Genomic DNA, 25759 nt, shown 5'->3' with positions numbered 1-25759 from the left:
GGTGGGCTGCACCACCCATGGCTGCTGTAGCTGCAGATGCTCACAGTGTTCCCTTTGCTGCTGCCTGGTAAGCTTTTAGCTCTTGCTGAGATTTTGGGGTTTTTATTTTTGGTTTGTTTGTTTTGGGATGGGTTTTTTTCATATTGACTTTGCTCATCGTCTCTGATTTGGTCTTTGGCTGTGACTGTGGGTGTGTGCGAGGGGCTGTGCGCAGGCTCGGGGGTGGCAGTGGCTCCCAGGGCTGTCACTGCCAGGGGGTCCCTGCCTGTGCAACGCCTGATGAGGCAGAGGATTCAATAACCCATGGCTGGGGCTTTGCTCTGCCAGCTCCACATCACACCCCTGCCTGTCTCCAGGTCAGAAAACGGCAGAGGTTTAGGGGTCAAATAGGGGGGTGCTTGCTCTTGGGGGGAACTTACGCTGGATGCTGAAGCAAAACTTCTTCTGCTGGTAGGAGATGTAGCTGGAGACAGCCCCAACAAGTGCCATGGCCAGGGCGCTGGCGATGCCAGCGATTGTCCCTGTCTCCAGTGTGTCTGTGGGATGCAGAGAGAAAAGGGTGTTGTGCAGGGGGTCACACGCCCCACCAAACCCAACCCATCCCACCCCACCGGTGACCCTGTGGCCACAGCGCACCTACCATTGTAGTTGGTGTCGGTGCTGCCCTCGCCACCTGCAAGAGACACAAGCCCATCAGCGGCCCCGTGCCCCCCCGCTCTCCTGCTGCCAGGCCAGGAAGCCCAGCAGGGAGTGGGCACGCAGAGGGGGTGGCCGTGCAGCCCCAGGGGCACCCCTGAGCTGAGGCTGAGCCCGCGCTCCTGTGGGGTGCAGTGTCTCTACTGCCCCATATCGCCACCCTGCTGTCCGTAGCAGCTCCTCGTTGCTTCTCAGAGGGATGCGAAGCTCAATCCCACAGCACAAGTTTGGGGGGAGCTTTGTGGGGAAGCCTCTGCTTACATAACAGTTAACCTCAGCTCTGCCCTGTGCTGCTCTCAGCGTAAAGAAAGAACAAATGAAACAATGTCAGATAGTCACACAGCAACTTCTGCCATCATAGAGAGGTCACTGGCTAAGCTCCGTAATGTCAGGAAACCCTCGCTTGGCTTGAAGTTTATTTTAACATCACCTTCCCTGGAGAAACTGGGCTGGGAGGAGAAATCGCTCCTGCTGGAAGCTGCCATCCTTAGCAAGTCACTTACATCTTGAATTTATGGAAGCAGGTCAGGCATTGTATTAATACCTCCAATGCGGTTTGTCCTTGGCACAGGGATTCATTAAATGTTGATTGGGCTTGTAGTGTTCATCTTTTAGCTCGACTGCTTTTAATATTTAATGCTGTGGATCCTCATAAATGCGCAGCCTTATCCGATTGTTGCTGGGCTTCCTCCTTATTTCAATCGGTGGTTGTATGGTGGAGGACAAATGAAGGCTTGTGCCCTCCCACGGCACAGGGGCAGGTACCTGCTTCCAAAGTGGCAGGGGAGATGCAGGTCCTGTCCTCCCTAGTGGTAGTTGGAGCTGCAGAGCTCCATGGGATAAGCAGCTCCAACCATTGGCACAAGGTGTGACTGTGGAGGCCAAAAACTACGTGTCTCCCTGGGGCACCCCCAGTGAAAAAGCGAGCACTGCTCTGCACGAAGCAGTTTCTAGGAGGTTGGTTGATCTGGTGGTTATCGCCCAAGATGCAAATGCAAATGAACACACGTAGGTCACCACTTACCTTTCTTCTTGTCTGGACTGTAGCCGCCATCTACGATGCTGGCCAGGTCATCATCTGAAAATCCTTTAAAAATAATGACAGCAAATGGTGGTTGGCTCTTAAAGGGACGTGTGGCCCCGCCAGGAGGAAGTGACCACAGGCTTCCCCATGGAGACCTGGCACAAGCCTAACGTGTGCTCATGGCAGTGGGGGAGCTCGTCCTCTCAGCCTGCAAAAGCCAAATTCACCCAGCAAAATACCAAAGCTGCCTCCCCAGGAGGGCGAATGCAGCCAGAGCTGCCTAGAATACAACATAACAGGAAGGAAAATAGCAGTGGGATGAGAGGAATTCCCAAAACCGAGTGCCTTTGGATGGGCAGGGCCGGGAAATGGGAATTCTGGGAGATCCTGAGCATCACACACCCAGGGTGGGACTGGCCTCCTGCAAATCCTCATTCCTAGGGAAACGTTTCTGTGCTGGGCTGACAGAGGCTGCTCTGTTCTCTGGAGCATTTTCTCTGAAACTCTCCATCTATTCTGAAGCGCCGTGTGGGGCTTTCTGAGAGCAGGGATCTGAGCTCCCACTTAGACCAGCAGCTCCCAGTCAGCCAGCTACTCCATCCCCAGTGAGATCAGCGGTCAGTACAGCAGCTCTGCTGCTCTTGCAATTACCAAACGTTTACAAAATGTTTAACCCTAAATTACTTAAGCTCATAAAAAAGGTAATAACTGACTTTAAATCTAGCTTGAAAGAAATACCTCTGAATCAAAGTTTAAATACCACTATATTATTTTTCTTAACCAAAATAACTGACTTATTAGCAAGTTCATGAAATGTTTTGGCTGTTCAGCCTAAGTTGGCAGACAAGGAGCGAGGAAGAGGCATGTTGTGTGTGCAGTGGCCGTGATGCATAGGACCAGCGTGCACTTGCCCTGCCTCCAGGGAGCCCCTGGTAGTGCCAGCCTGGCCCAAGGTCCTGCAGGCAGGGAAGCCAACTCTCCTCCTTCCCAGGACAGAGCAGCTCCAGTGGAAGAACTGAGCACTTGGCACGGCTCAGTGCAGGTGAAAAAATTATCTCAGACACGGTTGTAGTGGGAATGTTTAGTTCATGCAGGACAGGCGCAGATGAACACAGTCGGGGAATCAGTAGCTGAACAAGTGGAGCTGCTAAACCCCTCAGCTTTAGTCCCAGAAGGAGCCTCGGGGTACAGCATTGCCCATGATGGGAGAAGAGACCCAAGGCCGAGCCAGCAAAAGGCTCCTTCTCTGATGCTGTGCTTTGGGAAGGGTTACTTTTCACAGCCTGGAACTATTTTACCACCAAAAAACAACTTTCCCCCTGCCCCCAGCTATGCCAGAACCTGGAGAGGTCCCAGGCAGTCCAGGGTGCAGCAACGACAGGGGGACACGTGTGCTGGTTTGTGATCAGTGCCACATTCCAGCGGTTCAACACCTCAACCTTTCCTGCAGGAGCCTGAAATTTCAACAACCCCAGAATATCAAAGTGCAGACAAGTCACCTAGTTAATACAATATAATAAAATATCTGACTATTAATTACACGTGTGAGCAGGGTATACAGCCATCTCGACATCAATAAACTAGCCGTGCAAAGTCTGTTTTCTAGCTGAAGTGCTCAAGGGAACAATCCTTGTAGACAAATGATTCATTCACCGGAGTATTTTAGAGACGGGGAAAAAAATCTCCCTGCCCATAGCATATGTTATGCCAGGACTCAAGCCTGCTCCAGATTTATGTTTTGGCAATGACTGCGAACCCTAAGAGCACATGCCCTTGGTTAAATAGCTGTCAGGTAGGGGGACGACTGGGAACTTAACACAGTCACCACAATTTAATGGGCCAGAAGAGACCCTGGGAAGGAAAATTGCAGACAGGCAACAAGTCATTAGGCAGAGCCCCTCTCTGCCAAGGACAACTGAGATGGGGGCTCCTTCCCCACTGGGCACTGGCAGAGGCTGCCCAGGGAGGGGGTTGAGTCACCTTCCCTGGAGGTGTTTAAGGGACGGGTGGACGAGGTGCTGAGGGACATGGTTTAGTGATTGATGGGAATGGTTGGACTCGATGATCCAGTGGGTCTTTTCCAACCTAGTTATTCTGTGATTCCCTCCCTGCAGTCCCCGAGGAAGGGTCTGTGCTGCCTGCAGGAACATCCTCCTCCTCTGCATGGGCAGAGCAGGGGGTGCTGGCTGCAGGCAGGAGCCTTGGACAAGGCAGCGCTGCTGCCACTTGGCAGGGATGCCCCCTACACCAAGAGCCTCTTCCCAGGAGGGGCCAAGGAGGATCTCCCATAGGTCCCAGGGGACAACACGGCTGGTGGCAAGTGGGACAGAGAGGAAAAGTCAACATACCTGTGTTATCTGTCTTCCCAGGATCTTTCCAATCGTTCTTATCATTAAGGGCATCAGCCAAGTCCAAATCCGAAGGATTCTTTCCTAGAAAACAACACCGGGTTAGCAGTGCTGGCCACAGGCTGGGGAACTCGACAATTAATTAGTTAATCAAGGGAACGCTCAGCTTTGCCAAGGAAATTGTCAGTGAAAGAGATGAAGCCCTCGACAAAAGCATCTCCTGGTTTTGCTCTGCAGTGCCATGGCAGATCTTCCAACCCCACCCTGTTTCGTGCTCCCACACTGCTGTGGTGAGAAAAGTCATGTTCTTCCCGCAGAAGGAGCCTTGCGCTGTGGCTCGAGCACTAGGGAATCAGATAAATCAAGCCAGAGAGAAAAGGTCGGAGCCCAACAGGTGCTCCCAAGGGCCCAGCCAGTGGAGCTGAAGGAGCCAGCTGTGCCACGCGAGCGTATGACTTGACTGCTTGGTGTTATTTTCCTCCGTGAAACATCCAGTTGGTACCATGAGCAGCCGGGCTCTGACAGAGCAGCTATTCCCTTTGCCAAATAGCACCTAAAACCATGGCACAGAGCCACCCTGAGCTCCTCAGCCTTCCTGCCGGCTCACACCTTAGTTTATTCTGATCCAAAATCAGTATTTTTTTTTTTTTTTTTTAAACCTGAGAGTGCTTTTTGCCAAAACCCTGCAGGCAGCAGAGCTCCCAGCTGCCAGGATGCCCTCAGCCTGTGGGACGGGTGCGCTGTGCTGTGCCAGGGAGGAGAGCAAGCCCACAGCCTTAAAACACGCAGGGGAATGCAAAATAGTTCAGTTCAAAATAGAATCATAGAATCACCAGGTTGGAAAAGACCCTCAGACCATCGAGTCCAACCATTCCTATCAAACACTAAACCATGTCCCTCAGCACCTCGTCCACCCGTGCCTTAAACACCTCCAGGGAAGGTGACTCAACCACCTCCCTGGTCAGCCTGTTCCAGTGCCCAATGACCCTTGCTGTGAAATCTTTTTTCCTAATGTTCAGCCTGAACCTCCCCTGGTGGAGCTTGAGGCCATTCCCTCTCGTCCTGTCCCCTGTGCAGGGTAATGCCCGGATATCCTGTCTGCTGAGTGTTTTTTTAATTTTTATTATCCTTAGGTGTCTCGTGAACAAATAGACTAGAGACCGGTAATACTGGGGTGAGGGGCAGTGCCACCATCCCAGCACCACCCAAAGCCTCTGCTTGCACTGGCAGTGAAGCCTGGGTGAAGCCAGGGAGGCTGGGGAGCTCACACTTACCTGGGTTAATCTTGGGAGGGGCTTTTGTAGTTTTTGGCTGCTTGGTCGTGGTGGTGCGGATGACATCCCAAAAGCTGTTGTCTGAAGGGAGAGAAGGAGACCAAAATGATGTTACCTTCTGAACCCTCCCTTGCACAAGGAGGCTCAGGCTATGCTGGGATGGTTCAGTACTCTGGTCTTTACATGGCTTCAGATGCCTCTGATCCCACAGTATGGCTCAGGTAGAGGTGCGTGGAAGGCGAGAGAGGGAGGACACTGACAAGCCAGTGCTGACCCTCCTGGCACATCAGCGAAAGCATAGAGCATCTCCTCTGCCAGCTCTGTTGTGACAGCAGAGCAGAACAAACTGGTCAGCTTTTAACACCACCTGTTGATGGTTACCAAAACTTGACAGAACTCAGCTGTCAACACCCAGCACCAGCCTCCTGGCTGCCAGGATGGTGCTCGGCTCCCTCAGGGAGCGTTTTCCCTGGTCCAGAGCCCCGAAAGTAAGCATACATACTCCCTTCCTGGGGCACAGTACCTGGTTTCCCTGGCCTGGGGAAAGGCTTTGGAGTTGGCTTGGCTGGTCTGGTGGTGGTCCTGGGAGGGATGTCAAAGTAATCAGCCAAATCAAAGTCGTCTGCAGGAGAGAAGTGATTGTTAAAACCCCCATCATTTGTAGGGGTGATGTGAGGCTTTCAGCATGGATCTCTTGCAGGGCGGGTCTGTGGGTGCTGTGCAAGCAACGTTGCACCATTGCTGGAAGCCACCAGCACCCACTTCAGATGGAGCTGAAAAGGGAATCCAGCTCCTCCAGTGGTCAACCACAACTGTATTGCAGAGCCTTCAGATCACCCTGGCCATTGTTTAATGCCCCCCATCCAAGCTGTGGCTGCCACACATCCCAAACAACCCCAAAATAGTCCATTTTGCAGAAACACCTGCTGGTGTCCTGCTGCATCTCCCAAGAGATGGTGTATATGAGAAGGTGCTATGGGGATCGAGCTGGTGGCTGGACCTGCTCCCTGCACAGCCACCCATGAGTGACCCTGGGCTGAGCAGAGCATGCACAGGAGACGGGTCAGGGCACAGGAACCCGCCGTGGGAGCCCCTCACTGCCACCACTCATCCAAAAAGCACTCCCCAGGGAAGAAGAAACTTGCTGAGACAAAGCTTCAGCACACACCCATTTCCTGGGAGAGTTTATTGGATCACATGGCCTCTCATCTGGGCTGTGATCCAAATGCTGAAGCCCTGCATGTGCTTCTGGCACCTGGATTTTTTTGTCCATAGCAAATACCATGGTGGCCAAGGAGGCAGACAGTTGGATTTGCTTAAATATGTGCCAAAATCCTCATGCAAGGGTGAGTGGGTTCACTTCCGAGCGCTGCCCTGCTGCAGTTTTTTTCAGGCTTCTCTTGCAGGGTTGAGCAACCCTGGGCTCTTGTGACCGCGCTATATTTAAATAGGTATGTTTGGCCAGCACTGAGCCAGAGGAGCTGCTGGCAATGAAACTCCAGTGAATTCAAGGGAGCTTCCTCAACTGGAGCAGATGCTGTGGAAACAGCCAGCCAGCCAGCACCTCTCATGGGCACAAACAGTTAGGGAGACATTTTCCCTGGATGGGGAAATGTCGCCAGGCTGGACCTTTCCATAGAGGTTAGAGTTAAAAAAAAAAAGGAAGAAAATATCCTGTGGGCTCCCTCCTGGAAGGAAAGCTAGCAGGTGCCAGTGCAGCCAGAAACAAAAGCCCTTGTGCAGCTGAGTAGTGATTTGTGTCTTTTCCATTAGGATACTGCAGAGTGTGCTAAATTCAGCCACGACCACAAACACTCCAATGCCACTTGCCTTCAGCATAGACAGAAATATCAATATTGCATTTACTTTGTCCGTACAGGAGGAGTGCAGACATGTACACTGGCACCTGTTTTCTTACAGGTAAGCAAAGGTGTCCCAAAGCCTCTGCTCAGCCACACACATGCAGCCCCCAGGGGGGTTCGTGTGGTTCAGACCCCCATGGGATGGGAAGCAAACTCTGTGCTGTGCTTAAACGATGTGCAGGCAATAAGGTCTCACTTGTCTCACCTGCTGGTTTCCTAGGTCCCTTAGGAGTAGCTGTGACAAAACAGACAGGGAGGAAAATGTTAGTCATGGGCATCACCAAAAATGCATCACTGTAATAAACTGCTTGGAATTAAGACTCCTGGAGACAGCAGCAAACAGAGCAAGGACAAATACCGTAGTGAACAGCATGGAAAACAAGAGTCAGCTGCCAATGCTTTGTTCTTCCCTGCCTGGTCAGTTAGTTAAATGACAGATAATTTCCTGTGCTGCATTGTGTACGGGAGGTTCCCTGTCAGCTGGAGGAATTCTGGTGACACACTGATGTTGATTCCCGCTCCCCCGGCCACTCCTGGGCTAAATCAAACTACAGTCAGTCTTTGGGGCGTTTGATTATTTATTTTTTTCACCCCCTGTAAACAATTATCTATTAATAGCAGCAAGCATAACCGAGTATGTGAATAAATTATGAGCAACAGTTGTGGCTGCTCTATTCCCACAAATTTCCATTTGCGCCTCTGAATATTGGAGTGCTTCTGGTGAGTTCCAGTATGCTTGCACGGTTTGATGTGACCCAGACCTTTCATTTGCTTTTATTCTGGGGCTGATGTGATGAAGTCCAGGATGCAGCAGGCTGTGGGGACAGCCACTGCCTCTTCTCTCCACTCACAGCTGGGACTCCCATCTAGGAAACTCCAGCTGCTTTCCCTCCGCCCAAGGGGGCTGGCTGGTGTTTATAACCAGGTCTCCCCACATGCTATACCAAAGGACTTGCAAAATCCTAGGTGAGATCCCTCAGACCCATGACCAAGTCTGATACCCTGTGGTCTATCCTATCCCTCTCCTGCCGACCCTGGCACATCGCAGGAGAAATGCAGGCAGCATCCTGACTTTAATTCCACGTAAGCTCCAATGTGACACAGCATCTTGTGTGTTGTTAGGCTATAAAGTAAGGGGTTTCAAAGCCTGCTATAGCTTTAGCTTTTTTTGCGTGATCACAGGGGCCAGCAGAGCTCACAGAGCACTCCCTGCTAGAGGCCAGCTGGTCGCTGGCTCTGGGGACGGTCACCACATGGAGAGAGATGGGCAGCGAGTGGTCCAGGGAACAGACATTTGCAACTCCACCACAGCATCTCTGCGGCCAGGCAGTGAAGCGGAGCCAGCATCTGTGTGCAGACCAGTCTTGGGCTCAGCCCTCAGCACTGCGGGAAGGTAGGTGATGTGCCCCAGGGATCAGTTGCTGTGCTAGCGGTTACGTTATCTCTTTGGGGTGTAAAATGAGAGCTGCTCCCCTGAACTTCCTCCCCCTACAGTGGTGCAAACCCTCACCAGCTTCCAGACCTCGCCACTGTTTCTGCCAGGCACTGCTGTCCCCTCAGTGACGCAGCCCAACCTCGACTTACAGAAAAATGACATATTTCAAAGCCAAATATTAAACATCAACCAGCAGCAAGGTCCACCCTTCAGAAATGAGTTTCCTTTAACTCATGGGTGGCACCTGGAATTAAGTGAAGCAAAGCAGCAACCCAGTGTGGTGTTTGTTTTTCCGGGGCGCTGCGTTGCAGTGGGACCAGGGAAGGACCTGGTGCTGCCCTTGCCTGGCTAGTTGCCTCCACCAGCTGGAGAAGGTGGAGAGCGGTTAATCCGTTAGCTTCCAGGCAGACAGGGGCACGTATCAAGGTAGGCGTCACTAATGAATGCAAGGAAGCCAAAAAGATGTGTTCAGTCCTGTTGCTACATCAAAGCACTTGTGAGCCTCTGTGGTTTGCTCAGGGGAATGAGAAAGCAAGGGGCGTAAGGTCAGCAACCAGCTTCTCCAGGATTGTCCTCAGTCACAGGTGTTGGCAAGCCCAGACGCTGCACCTCCTTGGGCAGAGATGATGAGGTAGCTCATATCCTTCACCATCCTCCCACCAGCATCAGATCCCAACAAACTACATCTCTTAATGACTACTTGTTTTCTCCTATTTAGAAGAACAAATAAATATGACTTACGTCGCTTGATGGTGGAGTCATCCAAGGCATCTGCTAGGTCGAAGTCATCTAGGTTGTCACCATGACCTGAAGACAAAGAATCAGCACTGGTTGTACTCGCTCTGCTCAAAGTAAAATGCCTCTAAATATGGCATACTTAGACTTGTTTGCTCCAATTGCTTTAGTTTTTAAAGAGCTTTCTGCTTTTTTTCTGAACCTGACCCATCATCAGTGATGAGGAAGACATCAGCCTTCTCCAAAAGCTGTGACTGTTAAATTGCAGAGCAGTCATCTCTGGATTTTCCATTTGTCTGCCCTAATGGATGCAGTATAAAAACACATGCTATGCTTAAATTTGTCAAGGCGAGCCTACCAATTCATCTCTTGAGCTGCCACTCATCTGCAGCAGTGCTTACGATTATACGTTTGCTAAACACCCTGAAAACATTGGGACAGCGCAGACAAATTTGGTGAAAACCAAAAAACCCCTACGCACCTCTTCTTCACAAGTGCCTTCCCACATCAAAGACTTTGAATGTGAAATGCTGCTGCTGGCTGCCAAGCACAACTTAGCATCATTCTGCCTTGGTAACACAAACCAGGACCAAACTCCATCCCAGGGACACACCTGATGGGCATGAACAGACTTTTTAGTTAGTGATGCCTCACCACAACTCCAGTCACTTTATAATATCCCAGGGATAACTCAGCACTACGCCGTGTTCTCCTGCGATAGGGCCAGCTAATCCTTCCTTTCTCTGTCTTTTTTTTGCATCGCGTTAATTACTGTTGACTTACCCTAGTTCTGAATGTATTTGTCTTGATAAATTCATGCTTTTACATCTCAGAGCATGCTGAGTAATTAATATCCTTTGGGTTTGCTAAGTACTGCAGCACTGCAAGAGAACATTAAAATGGCTTTCCTCTTATTCCTACTGCTAAATGGATTTAGCTATTGCCACCTGAGCTCCAGCGTGCTTCATGAATAAATTTAAAGCTTTACTGACAAGGACAATAACAACAGGAAGGCACCAGTCCATCAGAAAGCAGGTATCAGCATTTTGGTAAAAAACTTCTGCCGGGAGTGGTCACTAACTACTGAAAAACCTCCAGCTCCAGTTTCACTTACTAACAGATCCCATCTCATTTAATTTGCTGCCTGTTTAAATGTATACTCAGCAAACCTGAGGGTGATTTAAATGCAGGGTCTATGGCTGGGAAGTTGCTGTGGGCTTTTCTTCCCTGGCAAAGTGCTCAGCACTGAGCTACTGCTGGAGGGGGGAGGATGTAATACATCTCCCAGCCCATGGCTGTGTTTCTCATCGCGATGAAGGATGCCAACGCTTCCCCTGTAAGCCCAAAGCGATGGCCAGCAGCAGTGGAGGCATTTACCACCATGTGAAATCTGCAGAGCAAGGCATGCTTGGCACCCTCAGCCTCACCACACACCCCTCCACTCCCTTGCCAAAACATCTGCCTCTTGGGCCTTTTTGCTGGCAAAATAATAGTTGCATCATGAGACAGGTGATTCTCTTGTGCTCCAATAGCTCAGATAAAGCCGCAGGGTCATCAAGTGGTCTGTTGGTGAAAAAAAGCAATGGAAAGAACGTGCTAGACTATCCAGGGTGCCAAAACCCACCTGTGTGTCCAGAGAAGAGCGACAAAGCTGGTGAGGGGGCTGGAGAACAGGCCTTAAGAGGAACGGCTGAGAGAGCTGGGGGTGTTTAGCCTGGAGAAGAGGAGGCTGAGGGGAGACCTCATTGCTCTCTGCAACTACCTGAAAGGAGGTTGTGGAGAGGAGGGAGCTGGCGTCTTCTCCAAAGTTACAGGGGACAGGACGAGAGGGAATGGCCTCAAGCTCCGCCAGGGGAGGTTTAGGCTGGACATTAGGAAAAAAATTTTCACAGAAAGCGTCATTGGGCACTGGAACAGGCTGCCCAGGGAGGGGGCTGAGTCACCTTCCCTGGAGGTGTTCAAGGGATGGGTGGACGAGGCACTGAGGGGCATGGTTTAGTGTTTGATAGGAATGGTTGGACTCGATGATCTGGTGGGTCTCTTCCAACCTGGTGATTCTATGATTCTATGTGTGGTTCTAGTGCTCGAACCACCAGCACGTCCCTGCTGAGGCCCAACAAGCTCATTACTGCTGTGGCCAACTGCCCCAAGCTTGCTACTCTGGCAATTTCATGCAAGCTCACTTTTCCAGCTTATCTTTTACCCTGGCCTCTACTGGATTTTCAGAAACCAACACGGCTCTGTGATTCTTGTCTTCCTGTTTTAAATCGTGTTTAAAAAAAGGCGGAAGGGGAAAACTGCAGCATGTCTGTGGTGGGATGAGAAGCGCCTGACTGGAGGAAACACGCCGTCATCACATTTCATTTGAGTTCCTCTTGCCCCCACGGCGGGCAGGAAAAGCTGGCAGGAGAGATATGGTGGCAGCACCAAGACTTACACTGGTATGCTTCGAACTGTCCCTTCCCTCTGCTCCATGATTAAGTAAATGTTTAGGGCACTGATTTGCTGCACACTGAGCCCTGCTGTTAGCGCATCCTCCCTGTGCTTCACCTTTGATGCTCAAATACAAAGTGAAGGGAGCCAGCAGCCGTAGGGGTGCATGCAGCTCACCCTTTCTTGTGCTGAAGGGCTTCGGGGGTTGTGGAGATGCCTCCCCAGCAGGGAATGCCAGTGCCCAAAAATACATGCTCTTCCACTGGCTGAGCAGCACTTACACCTCCCTGGGTTTGGTGACAGCTCCCCATGGCATCTCTCCTGGTAGGACAAGAGGAAGATGCCACTTCCAAAATCACTCCCCAAAGAGCCAGCTGGCACAGGTGGGTCCAGGGGGATGAAAGGTGCTCAGGACCATCCATCCTCAAGGAGCTGATGTAAAACAACAAACACCAATCTGTCCTGGGCTGCAGCTGCATCCCAGGGCAATCCCCCCACCGGGAAGAGGCACACATGCAGCCCACGTGAAGGTTTGGAAAACTGAATCATCCAGTAGAACCTTCCCTAGGACCTGCAGTGCTTGGCACAGCCCATTTCCCAGGGCTTTCCCACCCTGCCCATGGCAAACCAAGATCCTTTTCCAGGGCAATTTAAACCCAGGAATCTCCGAGGTGCTGGCAAGGATTAATAATAGATTGCCAGTTAATTGAAGCTGACACCATCTTTATTTCATGCAAAGGTTGTTATAGAGACATATTACACCTTTTATGAATCAATAACTGAGTGCTGCCATCAAACACATGCAAACTTGCCTGTTCACTCCAACAGATAAGAGTTGAATGCTCTTATTCTTTCATTCAGTTATTAAGCAGTAACAAACCCAGCACTTCACAGCGAGGCGCTTAAAACCCAGCCAGCACTCGGTACACGTTTATCCTCCAAACACTTTTTCAGGAGGCAGCACTGATGCTCCCTGTGCTGTCTTGTTTGTGCAAATCCCTTTGCTCCTGAGGCCCTGGTTCCACTCCAGGATCACTGGAGGAGTGGGTCTCCCAGGCTCCCAAAGCCCATCCTCTGATGGAAACCTACACAGAGCACAGAGTATCTTTGTATTAAGAGTTTGTACGCTCAGGGAGAAGCTGGGCAATGTTCCTACATCCTAGAGCTCACAGGCAGCCTGTTGCTGAGTTGCAGAGGTATCTGTAACGCACGCTCGTGCATGCCCCAACGCTTCACCTGCCCCGTAGGATGTAACCACACTGCCTGCAACCTGGTACAGGACTTTAAAACCACAGATATGCAAAATCATGCTCTGCTGGTTGCTTGGTGGTGAGGAGCAGTACGGGATCTTTGCTGAGATTGATGACTAGGCTAGTTTGGGGGTCTTTTTTTCCCCACCCCTGCACGGCATCCTTGGAAGCACTCTGAGTGCTGGAAGAAAATGCACCTGGGGCAGCTGAGAGGCAATTTAAGCCCCGCAGGCCAGCTGGCCAGAGGCACTGGAGCATCTGCAGGACTGCAGCTCTGTGGTGAAGGGGAGATGGGCCAACAAGATGTGCTTTCCATATTTTTCTTTAACAGGACAAAGAAAAGAAACCAAGCCAGGACATCTCGTGGTACCTAATATGAATCCCCCAACACCAGAGCAGGGAGGTGGAGAGACCCCCAAGGCTGTGCCGGGTGGAGGCTGTAGAACAGAGGTGAGAGTTAGAGCTGAGCCAGTGCTCCAGGCTCCCCTGCCTCGCACTGCATCCCCTCACTTTGCTGGGGGTATTTTTAATCAGAGCTAGCTGCTCTTTGAAGGTAGAAGGGTTTTGTGCCTTAATGTATTCTCTCATTATTTTCTGTAGCAGGCAGCTCAAATGCGCAATTGTACTCGTCAGCTTTTTAGTTTTTACAATTATATATATATTCTAATTAAGCCCCACTGTTTGACAAAGCCTGAATTACAGTATCGTAATTCACACCCAGTATATTGCTAGGCCGTCTGCAGCACTCAGTGAGGTGTATTCCATTTTTAGTCCCAGCCCACAGATCTCTTTGTGCAATATATCTGTGTTTAGCTTCCCTGGGAATAGAGAGCCCGCGACGGTACGAGATTGACAGCCCAGGAGATTACAGGAGAATGCAAAGCAGGTACAAGGGCAGCAGAAAGTAATTCAAACTGCCTGACTTTTATAAATCTACCTTAGGAGGGATGTGGCGGGCAGCGGGTGGAGAGCAAGAGGAAAGCACGTGCCAAGGTAACCAAAAGCACAAGGGTCTCCCCAGGGACAAACCTTGTCTTTTTGGCTCTGAGTTACGGTGTCAGCACACACAGGTGGCTCCCTGCGCTGGCACATGTGGGCAGGGGGCTGGGGAGGGAGGGGGTTTGGGTGCAGGGCTGTGTTGTGCTGCTGGTGACTGACTGCATCCTCCAAAGACACAGCCCCAAAGGTCTGCAGGGAGCAAATAGCAGCTCTTCCATGGGTGCAGCTGTGCTCTGCAGCAGCTGGAGAGCCGCCGGCAGCACTGGGGTCCCTGTGGGGCTCTCCTGGAGCAGGCAATGGCACGGTGCCACCAGCCAGAGCACTGAGACTGGTCAGCACAGACCAGAGCTTCAGACACGCCAATGCTCTCCACCGCTGCCTGGATCCTGGCTCCAGCCGCCTGCCAAACACGTGGGAAATTTACTTGTAAGTGCCAAGTTGCTTGCAGATCTTGAGTTCTTCCTGACTACTAAGAGCAAAGTGCAGTTCTGTGTGCATAGGGAAAGCAGAGCTCCTTGGAGCTGGGGTGTTCCGGATGGTCTCTAGGAGCAGCGCTAGCGGGCCAGATGGACAAGAACAGTTTTGTTGCAGCTGCACTTCTCTTCGGAAACATTCCCAGGCTGTCTCCTGAACACAGACCTCCTCCTGAAGTTAGTTCTGCTTTGAAAAGCAGACTCTGAACTTCCTCCAGCTCTTCAGCAGCTGCCAGGGAAGACAGACTGCCCTGGGCCGTGCCTCTGCACACACATCCTGCTGGCAGCTACTGGGGCAAAGGGAAGCTGGGCTCTGCCAGGAAGAGAAGTGGGGTTGAAACTCAGCCCCCTGCACCCACACAACAGCCGGATCAACGGCTGATACTGGGGGTACATCGACCGCACCCCGGGCACAGCCAGCTGAGAGCAGCGGGATGCAGCTCACGGGATGGGATGACCTCTACTCCCCACAGGGGATGAGGGAACACTGCCATCCTCGTTCTGCATTCCCAGTGAAACATTTTGATTTCCAGAAGTACTAATCAAAATCACTCTTGATTATGGCAAAAACAACCTCTGCTGATTTTTTTTTTTTTTTAATGCAATTAACAAGGGTATATGGTAATTCCAAGCAATCTTGCTCTTGAGATTAAAGGAAAGCCTGCCAGGAAGCACATGAATAAAGCTTTAAGATGAGAATTTGCATAATGAAGACTTTCTCTTTGTGGAAAAACTAATGGTGGTTATGTTTGAAACCTATTAACAGAAATGCCTAAAAACCTCTGCTAAAGCCAGGGCGCTGCGGCCGTGACCTGCGCAGGCTCCGTCACCCCCGCTGCCCTCCCCGCTGCCAAATCCTCACCAGGAACCCCAGCTCTGAAACACATACCGTGTTGCCCTCTCCTTGGGCCACCTGAGCGGTGAGGTGGACGGGGCTGGGCCTCGCACGCTGGATGATGGATGCTGAGCATCCCCACACGAGCACTGCTGCCTGCAGCACAGGGTGACACACCTTCTTTGGGTTTTTTTAAGCTACAGGATAATTCTGTCTTTTGATGCGCCAGGGCAGCCAGAAAGGAAGATTGTCTGTTGCAATTTGATTTCAAGGCTTACGAGAAATAATCTAAATTATTCAACAGCAGCACCCAATACGCGCAGCACCCAGCAAGTGATGGAGGTGGTGAGGAAAACGTGATGAGCAAAACAAGCCTAGATCTGGTGGGGTCCAGGCCCCTTCTCAGCAGAGACCTTTAGCACCACAATGTGGGGCTCAGTCAGAAAGGCCCTGGTGAGCAGGACAAGGAAATCCCTTGCTGGGAGCTGCCCCACCATGTGCTGAACGCCCCAGGGATGGTGGTGCCCATCCGCTCTGTGCCATGCTGGGGGCTGTCTGAAGCTCCAAACGCACCTTCTCCCCACCTCAGGTGGAGGGACAGACCTCCAGGCTGCTCCCAAAGCCCTGGAAGAAGCAGAGCTGCCCCACACCCCAAGGTGTCCCATAACCCATGAATCAGCTGGCGGCTCAGCCTCTGCCACAACAGCCACACTGGGAGCTGCCAGCAGGTCCATCTGCAGAGACCAGATAAAAAACACATCAGGGAGGAGTTTCTCATCTGCTGCCACGTCGTGCAGCCTTTCTCAGTCCTCCACAGCAAGATTTAAAACCCCACAGCGAAGCACCCTCATCTCTTCTTTCCAAACAGCTGCATTTGGTAACCAGCTCAGAGAGACCCCGCGGTTCTTAGCAAGAGTGCCTCCACGGAGGCTGGAAGAAGACCTTTAAAGCTGAGGGCTAAGGACAGGTGCTGGCCTCTTCCTCTTGAATTCTGGCACATGAGAAGAACCCCTGCTCTAGACGTGCCTGCAGGAGGACGAGCAACGGCAACTCCCACCTGCAAATCCAGCAGCCTCCACCACCATCCAGCCTCTACTGCCAAACCCACCAGCCTCCCCAGCCACCCAGCCAGCTCCTGAAGAGACAGAGACACGCCAGGGGACTGAGATGTGAAGGAGTAAACTTGCTGCTGGAGGAAAACAAAGTGTTCCTATATGTTTCGCTGCTCTGCCAGTGTCAGTGTGTTGCCGTATTAAAGCTGGGAGGGGGCTGCAAGTGCCAGCTGGCCCTGAGACACCACGGCTCTGCTAGAGATGGCTAATCCTGGCGGTGACGTACTGAGCACCCGTGGGCAGCCACATAACATCTGTTTTGGGAGGATGCCCACCCCACGGCCACATGCAAGTTTAGGGGGGGCAGTGCAAGACACCCAGGCCACGCGTCACGTCGCATCAGCTGCTGCCACGCGACGTGACAGAAGTTGGTGTAAGAGCAGCGGGGCCATGGAGGAAGAGCAGTGTCCAGGGACCATCCTGTTCCTGCTCCTGCAGGCACTGGCCGCAGCCCTAGTGCTTGTGTCTCCTTTAATGTGATTCCCACCCACTCTTTGTGCCAATCCCAAGGAGGGCTACGGCTGCACAGCACCATGAACTATATTACCCCAGTGGTAAACTCAGTGCAGGGACCACTGAGAGGCTGATCTGCTGAATGATAGTGTCTGCAAAGCCTCAGGCTGGGCTGGAGCCCTAAGCTCTGCAGGTGACCAGCACCTCCTCAACCCACTTCTGCACTCCAGATTCCCTTGGCGCACCAGCCAGAGCAGTACCCCCCTCCCCACCAAGGACAGATGAACGCCTCTGGATGCCAGCAGTAACCCTTTAGAGCTCAGAATGAGAAGGAAAACTCTGTCAAGGGCAGTGCTACTGGAGCTAGGAAAGGCTTCACACCAGCTTTATCCATGGGATGCCTTGGACCAGCAGCTGCTGATGCAGTCTGTCCCATGAAACAAACATTCCACCAGGTCTTCCTCCCCCTCTCAGCACGGTCGGAAAGCAGGTAGCCCTGTTCTGGCAAAGATGCTGAGCAAAATGGCATTTTTTTTCAGTATCAGCACTCAACGGTTCCCAAGGCTCTCTGAAATCTCTGCACTTAGAGCCAGGTGATGTTTTCTAAGCACCTTTAATAAGACAATTGCTCTCAGAAGTTTGTGTCAAAGAGGTCTCTGCTGCAGCACTGCCAAAACCTGCTTTCAATTAGTCCCAAATCAATTGCATCAGGAGCAAAGGGCTGGAAGGTTTTGAGCACAAGTATTTAAAGTTCCTCCCTTGCTGGAGTGGTGGGGGTGCCTGAACTCAGCTCTTCCTAAGGTGAGGATGGGATGGTGCTGAGCTCTCTGCCTGGTTTGGGTACAGAGACATTGTGGCCAAGGGCTAGTGAGAGCAGGAGAGCTTGGCCTGTCCCAGCCCGCCCAGGAGCTCTGCTGCTGAGGCCAGAAGATGGATCTGGGACCTCCTCTGGGACTCCGGGAGATGCACCAGGTAGCCCTCAATAACTCAGAAGTACATATGATGTGAAAGGGTTTTTTTTCTTCTTCTCACTCTTTTGCTGTTTGTTTGGTTTGTTGGTTTTTCTTTTAAAGAAGAACAATTTACTATACCCCAACCATGACTGTGGGTGAAGGGCTGAAAACTGGGGTGCTTTCCTGTTTTCCTGCATTCTGTCTACCCAGAAACACTATGAGGCACGTTCACATTAGCCCCTTGATTTCTGCTTACACATTAAGTAGTGACTAGGAGTTTGCCTAGGGACAAAGATCTGTTTATCAACCCAACAACAAATTATGGCATGAAAGCGTTTTATTCATAAACCAGCACGGAACAACTGATGACAAAGCCAGCAATGCAGGAGCCCAAAGAAAACTGAAGCAGGAGATTAAACATTTATCACCCAATTCCTGATGGAAAGAAATTGCTCTCATCAGATCAAGATCAAGAGAAGATGCTGTAGTTAAAAGTAGGCAGATAGGGAATTACACAGTAAAAATGCTGAGTCATCACTTGGGATGTGCTGTTCGTGTCGTACTGTGCTATTTAAAATCAGAAGCGACGCAGTAGTGGAAACGAAGACTTGGGTGATGCTGACAGATGGAGCGAGGCCCCAGGAGAGCGTGGAGGGTTACAGCCTTCTCCTCTGGCCGAGGCCATTTGTCCTCCCCCTGTCACTGCAGCCTGCAATGCAGGGTCCCTGCCCGGCTGCTGCCGTGCCACAGCCCTGCCACTGCCTGCTTGCCTTCCCACAGCAGCGCACTGTGCAAACACCTCGCTGTTCAGGATCCAGCCTCTGCTCCTCGCTGCCTGTGCCCTCTTTGCATCAGGTGTGCTGGGGTGTGACCTGCTGGCTGCGCTCCCACTGCTTTAGGCAAGGTGGCTCTGCTGCTCCCCAGAGCATTGTGGATCTGGGCAGTGCTGCCAAGGGATCGTGTCATCCTGCCCTGGGAAGGTGCTTCGAGCATGGAGAGACAAGGAGGCGCTTTGAGCAGGCAGCGCGGGAACAAGTTCTGATGGTGGTGATGGTTAACCAGTGGCCACGGCTGCACCTACACTGCGCGGCAGCTCCAGGATCACCCACCCCCTTGGCTCACCCACAGCCAGAGAAGCTGCCACAACCCTCAGCCTTTTGCGGCTCATTTTCAGTCAGGTGGATTTGGCTCCTTCCTTTCCTAGAGGAGTTAGGAGAAGTCCCCTGGGAAGTGGAGTTCAGGGGGTGCATCCAGCCTCTGCTGCTTCCCGTGCCCAGCATCTATGTTCATCTACAACCAGGGAGAAAAAGTCAGCTTTACTCTGAGCCCACAGCCTGCACCCAGCTGGTGAGCACCTGCCACGTTCCCATCACCTCCCAAATGTAATACGAGGAGGCAAAAGCAAAGTCCTGTTATGCAGGTGGGAAAGGTCTGCTGAAACACTTCTGCCAGATGGTAAAAGTGTTTCTGTAATTCAAGGACAACTGCTCAGGGCAAAGTCTGAAACTTTTGGTTAAAGAATTTCATGTTTGGTTTTTTGGGTTTTTTTTAAAAATCATTACTATAATTTAAAATGTCATTTTTTTTAAATCACAAAATACGTCTGTTTAATCCTGAGATAAAAACACTTCTTTAGATGAAGGAGGTGCACAGCTACCTGGTTTTGCCTCCCATCACCAGAGGAACAGCTGCCTTATAACCACAGCACTGTTTGTGAGTGACGTGGCATGAAATAATTAAAACAAAAAGCTCCTTAAGTTCAAAGAGAAATCCACCAACAGGTCTCTTGCTCTCTCTGAGCTCCTTGTGGAGGAAGTAGCACCAACATTTACAAAACCAGGGGTTTGTGAACTGTTACTTGAATTCAAGTGCTACAGCTCTGCGATTTCCTCTGCAAAAGTGCCTAAACCATTCACTCTGTGAAGACCATCATGACAAAAAAGAAAGATGCAATGTACTGTTTTTTCAAACATAGGCTTTAACCTCGCTGAGAATTGCTCTGTTTTCTGCATGAGGCCAAAGACATGTATTGGCACGGGTGTGCATATTTAAAACCACCCATGGGCTCAAAGCTTAGTGCTGTTCTGTGGATATTTGGAAGTAATGAATTCTGATTTCCTGGCAAATAATTGCACACAAACTGCATGGCATCCGCTCAGTGTTTTTTGACAGTGTGTGAGACAGTCTGTCACCAGCAGCAGTAGCTGATGCCCAGCGAGTGGGGCCAAGCTGAACGCCTGCCCCAGCTGAAGCACCGCGGTTACAAACCAGCCTGTTTCTGGGGCAGAAAGCAGGGCTCTGCCTTAGGGTGAGGATATGCTCAGAGCAGGCTTGCACCACCTGGAAGCTTTGCTTTGGGGACCGCAACCTCTTCAGGCCAGCATTCTGTTAGCATTAGGTTGCAGGAGGATTTTGCTGGCCAGAAGAACTTTCAGGGTGGGAAAATGTGCTGGGGAATGAGGATGTTTTGCTAGTTCTTGGTCTTTCTACCTTTTCATGGCATGACAGCACATCCAGGGTACATTCAAGATGTAGTAGAAGTGGAACCTGGGGAGCTTTTTGCTCCAAATGAGGTAGACTGGGTCTGGCGTTAACGTTGCTCAGATCATATTGTCTGGGAAGAGGTCTAAGTCCTGAAGCAGCAGGATCACCTGAATGAAGATGCCTGGCCATCAGAGATGTGTGCTCCACCAGGCTGTTTGCTTTCATCCTATATAGGTCACATAGAGATCTGTAACAGAGACTTTTCCTTAAGCTCCTACCCCTAGAACCTGCGCTACAGCTACCTCTGAACAACCAACCAAGAGCCTGTCTTTCTGAAGCAGAATTTCAGGAAGTTTTTTCCAACTTTGACAAGTTCCAGGTTTCTTTGTGCATATGAAAGGATTTCAAAGGGTAAGCAAAATGCTGAGTAATTCTCTTTTTCCCAGCGCCCTTTTCGCTGGAGACAGCCCCATGCCAGCCACACCGCCCCTTGCTTGCCGAGCCTTCCAACCGCAGAACAAGGCTGTTCTTGGTGTTCCTCCTCCCTGTCTAAGCCACCACTTCGAAAACCTTGCCAATGCCTCTGGTTTTGCTTTCTTTGGCTTTTCTACACATACATGCTGTGCCAGCGCTGAATCCCTGCAGCAGACCTGGCTCATTCTTTCCCTGGAGACACTGCTCGTAGGGTTGAATATCACGGGGAACTGGAGCTTGTACTCAGCATCAGCCTTCTGCCTGTGGCCTCAGTACTCCTCCTACAACAGCTTTCTGTGTTTCCTATACAAGTTTGGAAAGCAATGAAAAAGGATTCTGGAGTGACTACAAGAGTTTCATAAATATGTATTAGCAGTAACTTTATCCATGTTGCACCAGCAGGCTGAGCTTTCAGAAGATCAAAACCAACCCTGGCCCTGTGCAGCTCCACTGAAATCCCTGCAAGTGCACAGAAAGTGTTCGCCTCTCGCTTTGCAACAGCTAATGGGCTTGTACTGGAGTTCTGTTTTCTTCTCAAAAGCGTCTTTCATTCAGCAAACACGTTCTTGTGCTCGCATCCCAAATCACAGCTAGTGACTCCAGCACCTGGATCCCCAACTTTGAAGTTTCCCTTTCAAAAAAGGTCCTTTCATGTTCTGTGTTTTGATATGCCCCGTTTATCTTCTCCCATTTTCTTCTATGCAACTTCTTCCACCAGTTGTGAATTCTATCAGCCAGATTACAAAGGAATTACTGCAAAGGTTCTCTCTTTGCCATCAGTACTATTTAGTTTATTAAACATAGGGTTTGCTATTAGAATGGCTTCAGAAGCACTGTCTAATAAAACTTCAGGTTTTCCTTTAGTTAACTGTAAAGTCAATGCCTTAAACCTCCAGGAGATATTTTTCCAAGGAGAAACAGACTTGTTTTTAAACTGAGCAGTCCTAAAAGTTTATTCTAGTCAACACTAGAGATCAATAGACTCTTTGGTTTTATGTGCTTTAAGGGCTGAAACAGTTGCAACAGATGTAAGGAAAAAATTGCATTTCTGTAGAGGGAAAAAAGCCCATGAGTTCAATGGCTATTTCTAAGCAGAAACATCACTAGGATGGTAGAAGAAAAAGTGCTGAAATACAAGCAGAAGTATGGAAATTAATTCTTTCCAGAGCTATGTACATAAATATCTGGGCATGGCACATTTAGTTAATGCATATTTGCTCAAAGATCAGAGATAATTTGTAAGAAAAACCAATTTTGTTTCTTACGCTTTGTCATACACACTAAAGACACCAACAAAGTAAAAATTATTCTTTAAATGTATTACTTCAACTTGCTGCTGATACCTAGTAATTATAAATTTAATAATAATGTATTATAACAAAGATTTTTAACGCAGGAAAACGCCTCACACAATGCTGCTATCTCCTTCAGCTTTGACAGCAATAACAAATGAAAGCTTTTGCTTCTACTCAAAGTTTTTCCTCCCTGCAACTCTCCTGGCACAACCGTGGTAAGGGATGGGTGCATAGCTGGCAGGGCACCTGCCACCAGCACCCCATCTTCTGCCAGCTACACCCACCACAAAACAGAGCCCAAACACCCCGAAAAACATCTGGAAAAGAGCTGGTTCCTTTCTGCTTCCTCTGCACTCTCTGTTGGGCACTGTTGTGGGGAGACTGTGCAGAGGAGCTGCCTGCAGTGACTGCAGCCATCTGCGCAACAGTTATAAATAGCTAATTATACTGTCTAATATTACTTTCACATTTAAGTAATTATTGTAATTGCTGGTGGGATATTGTAGTCACACTCAAGAGGAGAGGTGATCCGTGAGGTGCTGTCTATTAAGACATGGGATGGCAACATGAGGAGTTGCCCGTCACTGATACAACAACTTTGGAGGATGTGCTCAACTATTCTCATGGATGGTTTGTAATCACAAAGTTTTCCTTCAAGCTTTTCTTACAGCATGTAAAGCATAAAACCTGGACTTGCTCTTTCTGCTTAGTCTGTAAGAGGGTAATGTTGCGCTTCCTTCGAGAACATTGACCTCATATGTCAAATGTGCCCTCTCTCCATGAAAACACATCAGTGCGTTTCTGTCTGGCTCACCACAAAGAGGGGAAAAAATGACTGTGGAAAGATCCTTGTTTTACCGTTTTCCTTATCATTCTGCACAAACAGGGGCTAACCCTGGGTGACTCAAATGTAACTGCTTTCTGGCAAAGCCACAGGTCTATGCATTTCAAACATCATGCAACACGCTCGCAGAAGGAACGCTCGCCTCTGGTTGCTGCTCTGTCTGCAGCCAAAAGGCTTTGCAGGGTGTTTGGTTTCCTCCGCCGCCTCAAAATACTCCAATGCTTCTGCACCGGGCAGCACTGCAGTAATATGCCAGGGTTTAGCAGCACTGGAAAACAGGTTGGTGCCCTGCAAACTTTCCTTTTTCCAGCATTGCACCCACGGCCAGATGGGGGTGAGGGCAGAGGGAGCACAGCAGCTCAGAGGCACGAACGGATGCTGCACGGCTGTTTCCAACACCCACGGGACACTGAAGTGCACAGTCACATGTGAAGGGAATCGCAGTGGAATTTGAGCAGAGAGAAACCCAAAACCTACCATGTTTTTTCACTTAAAAAGTTGGGGTTTGCTCCCACTTTGCGGGACAGCTGCAGCCAAGATGCACGTTACTCCAGTGCCAATGGTGGATCCAGACCCCAGCAGCAGGAATCACACTAGCTACCAGTCTCCTTATCTGGTTTGCTCGCCTTGATTCTTGGTAATTTGTAAACCTCTGAGCTTCCCAAGACACCAGACAGTCCGTGCACTGGGCAAGCAGCAGTGCTGGAAAGACTGTTCCAGAGCAGCAGACCAAAAAAAAAAAAAAAAGCCATCAAATAGAGGCAATAAAGGAATTTGATTTGTGCTGCTGCTGTACTGAGGAGCTGTGGCAGAAAGCCCTGCTTGGGAAACCCCAACCACCACTTGATATTTTCCTGTGGGCATGAGATAACAGCGCAGGGGCTGCCCCTGTACCCCAAAGCCTGGTTCAGGGGGAGGCTCTGAGGCTCCACCAAGGCCATTGCAAAGCTGCTGCAAAGTGTCTGGGAGACAGAGGGAGGAGCAAACACCTCCTCGTGGGTAGGGAGAGCCCCTAGGAAATAGTAAAACACCAGACGAGGAAACGGGGACCGTGTGGAAAGGCTGAAGCCACATCCTAGCACCTCCAGGCATCGGGCATTGGCAGGGCTCCACGTAGAAGGGGCTGCAAGTGCAGAGCCCGCTTACCTTTATACAGGTATTTCCAGGGAGAGGTAATTTAAAGCGGCTCAGAGAGAAGCTGGATTTAATGTTGTTCAATTACCTGTGAAGATTTGTTCTGGCAGGAATGATTTATGAATTTTAAGTGAAATTCATTTTGATAAAAACACAGCCAAGGATATTGAAGAGCTGGACCCTGCTGCCCAGCGCTCCAAAATGAAACAGAACAGCATTTTTCTTTGCCCACATGGCAAACAACACAGAATACAAACAGCTTTACTGCTGACTAACCAGATTTTTTTTTTTATTATTTTAATCTAAAATCAGGACTTTATGCACAGTCTGTCAAACTGATAGCCACCAATTAAAAATGTAACTGCTGAAGTGGTGAGAATAAGCAATGTTATCACCCTTCCAGGTGCACAAGCAGCAAGTACCTACTGCAAAGAGAGATGAATTCCAGCCTGACTCACTGCAAACCCAACCTCTTCCAACAGCAAACGCTGCTCCCAGCCCAGTTCACTCTGTGTTTCGACATTAATATCCTCTAACCAACATTTGATGGGTGCCTCCTAGCTAGATTTTTTTTCAGAAAAACTTTACCAAGGCCTTTTACATAACTGCCATCCGTTTCCTCTGCACAACCTTTAAGATTAATTTTTTTTCAATTCAAACAAACAGCTTTTTAGGAGTAGGTTTTTTGAAGGAAAACCAAAAAGATGGGGTAAGCTTTGCATTGATTTTAATTCTCCTCTATCCTAGAAAAAAAAAAAAAGTATATTTTATTTTTCCCATATTTCCAGTTACCGTCCAGGTGGGACTGGTTTCTGGGTTAGGCTGATCTGTAGAAATAGCACTGGGACTAAAAGCCAGTGAGAATACACCCATCAGCCTCAGAAATTTGGGTCAGACAGAGAATCTGTTAATCCAACAGCTCAGTGAGCAGAGAGACAAAACCAAACTCCTTTCACGCTGCCTCTGTGCCCCCCTCCGCTTCGGATTATCCGAGGCGCAGGCTGCCGCGGAGCTTTATACCTGCAGCATCACGCGGGTTTCTTCCAACATCATTTTTGACGCTGTCGGGGGGGCAGACGCCGCGTTCCGAGACGCTCTAATCGCCAGCGCTGTCACCTAGTGACGCGTTTAGACCCCTCGCAGCAGTCAGATACCTGTGCGGAGCATCCCCCGGCGCTGAGCGGGAGGAGAAGAGGAGGGGAAGGGGTGAGGGGGGGGTGGGGAAAGAGCCCTCCGAGCCGGTAGAGCCGCAGGGAGCGGCCCCGGCGCGCAGCTGGCGCCCCGCCATCCGCTGCAGTGTCGGGGTGCTCCGCGCAGGGCGGGGATGCAGGACACCCCCCTTCCATCCCCGGAGCCCCTTCCCCCGGGGGAGGCTGCGGGATGGGCGCATCCACCCACCGCGGGGCGCATCCATCGCGGGGCGCAGCCCCTGGGGGTGCTGAGACCCCCCCCCCCACCACGGCTCCCGGGGAGGGGGCCGCTCGGCGCTGGGCCGGGCTCGGCGCCGCGGATCATGCGCAAACCCCCCGCCGCGCCCCCCCCCCCCGGGCCGCCCCCCGTTACCTGCGCGCAGCAGCGCGGCCGCGGCGAGGAGCAGCCCCAGCAGGCGGCGGCGCGTCATGGCGCGGGGAGCTGCGCGACTGCGG

General features: G+C 50.7%; 1 protein-coding gene across 1 annotated transcript in view; it reads right to left on the bottom strand.

Annotated features, from left to right (window-relative positions):
• Positions 1-25759, bottom strand: part of CD99L2 (CD99 molecule like 2) — a 32167-nt gene extending 6408 nt beyond the window's left edge. Inside the window, exons 1-9 of the mRNA XM_069867368.1 lie at positions 25677-25759; positions 9381-9446; positions 7410-7439; positions 5866-5964; positions 5343-5423; positions 4069-4152; positions 1721-1783; positions 641-673; positions 420-536 (exon numbers count right to left, since the gene is read on the bottom strand). Of these exons, the coding sequence (XP_069723469.1) occupies positions 420-536; positions 641-673; positions 1721-1783; positions 4069-4152; positions 5343-5423; positions 5866-5964; positions 7410-7439; positions 9381-9446; positions 25677-25734 (631 nt within the window). The 5' untranslated portion in view covers positions 25735-25759. The remainder of the gene's footprint in view (positions 1-419; positions 537-640; positions 674-1720; positions 1784-4068; positions 4153-5342; positions 5424-5865; positions 5965-7409; positions 7440-9380; positions 9447-25676) is intronic.

This window comes from Phaenicophaeus curvirostris, chromosome 13 (genome assembly GCF_032191515.1).
Source record: "Phaenicophaeus curvirostris isolate KB17595 chromosome 13, BPBGC_Pcur_1.0, whole genome shotgun sequence".
In the NCBI taxonomy this organism is placed as follows: Eukaryota; Metazoa; Chordata; class Aves; order Cuculiformes; family Cuculidae; genus Phaenicophaeus; species Phaenicophaeus curvirostris.
The sequence above is the reverse complement of the archived record's forward strand: the minus strand, read 5'-3'. Positions and strand labels throughout refer to the sequence as shown.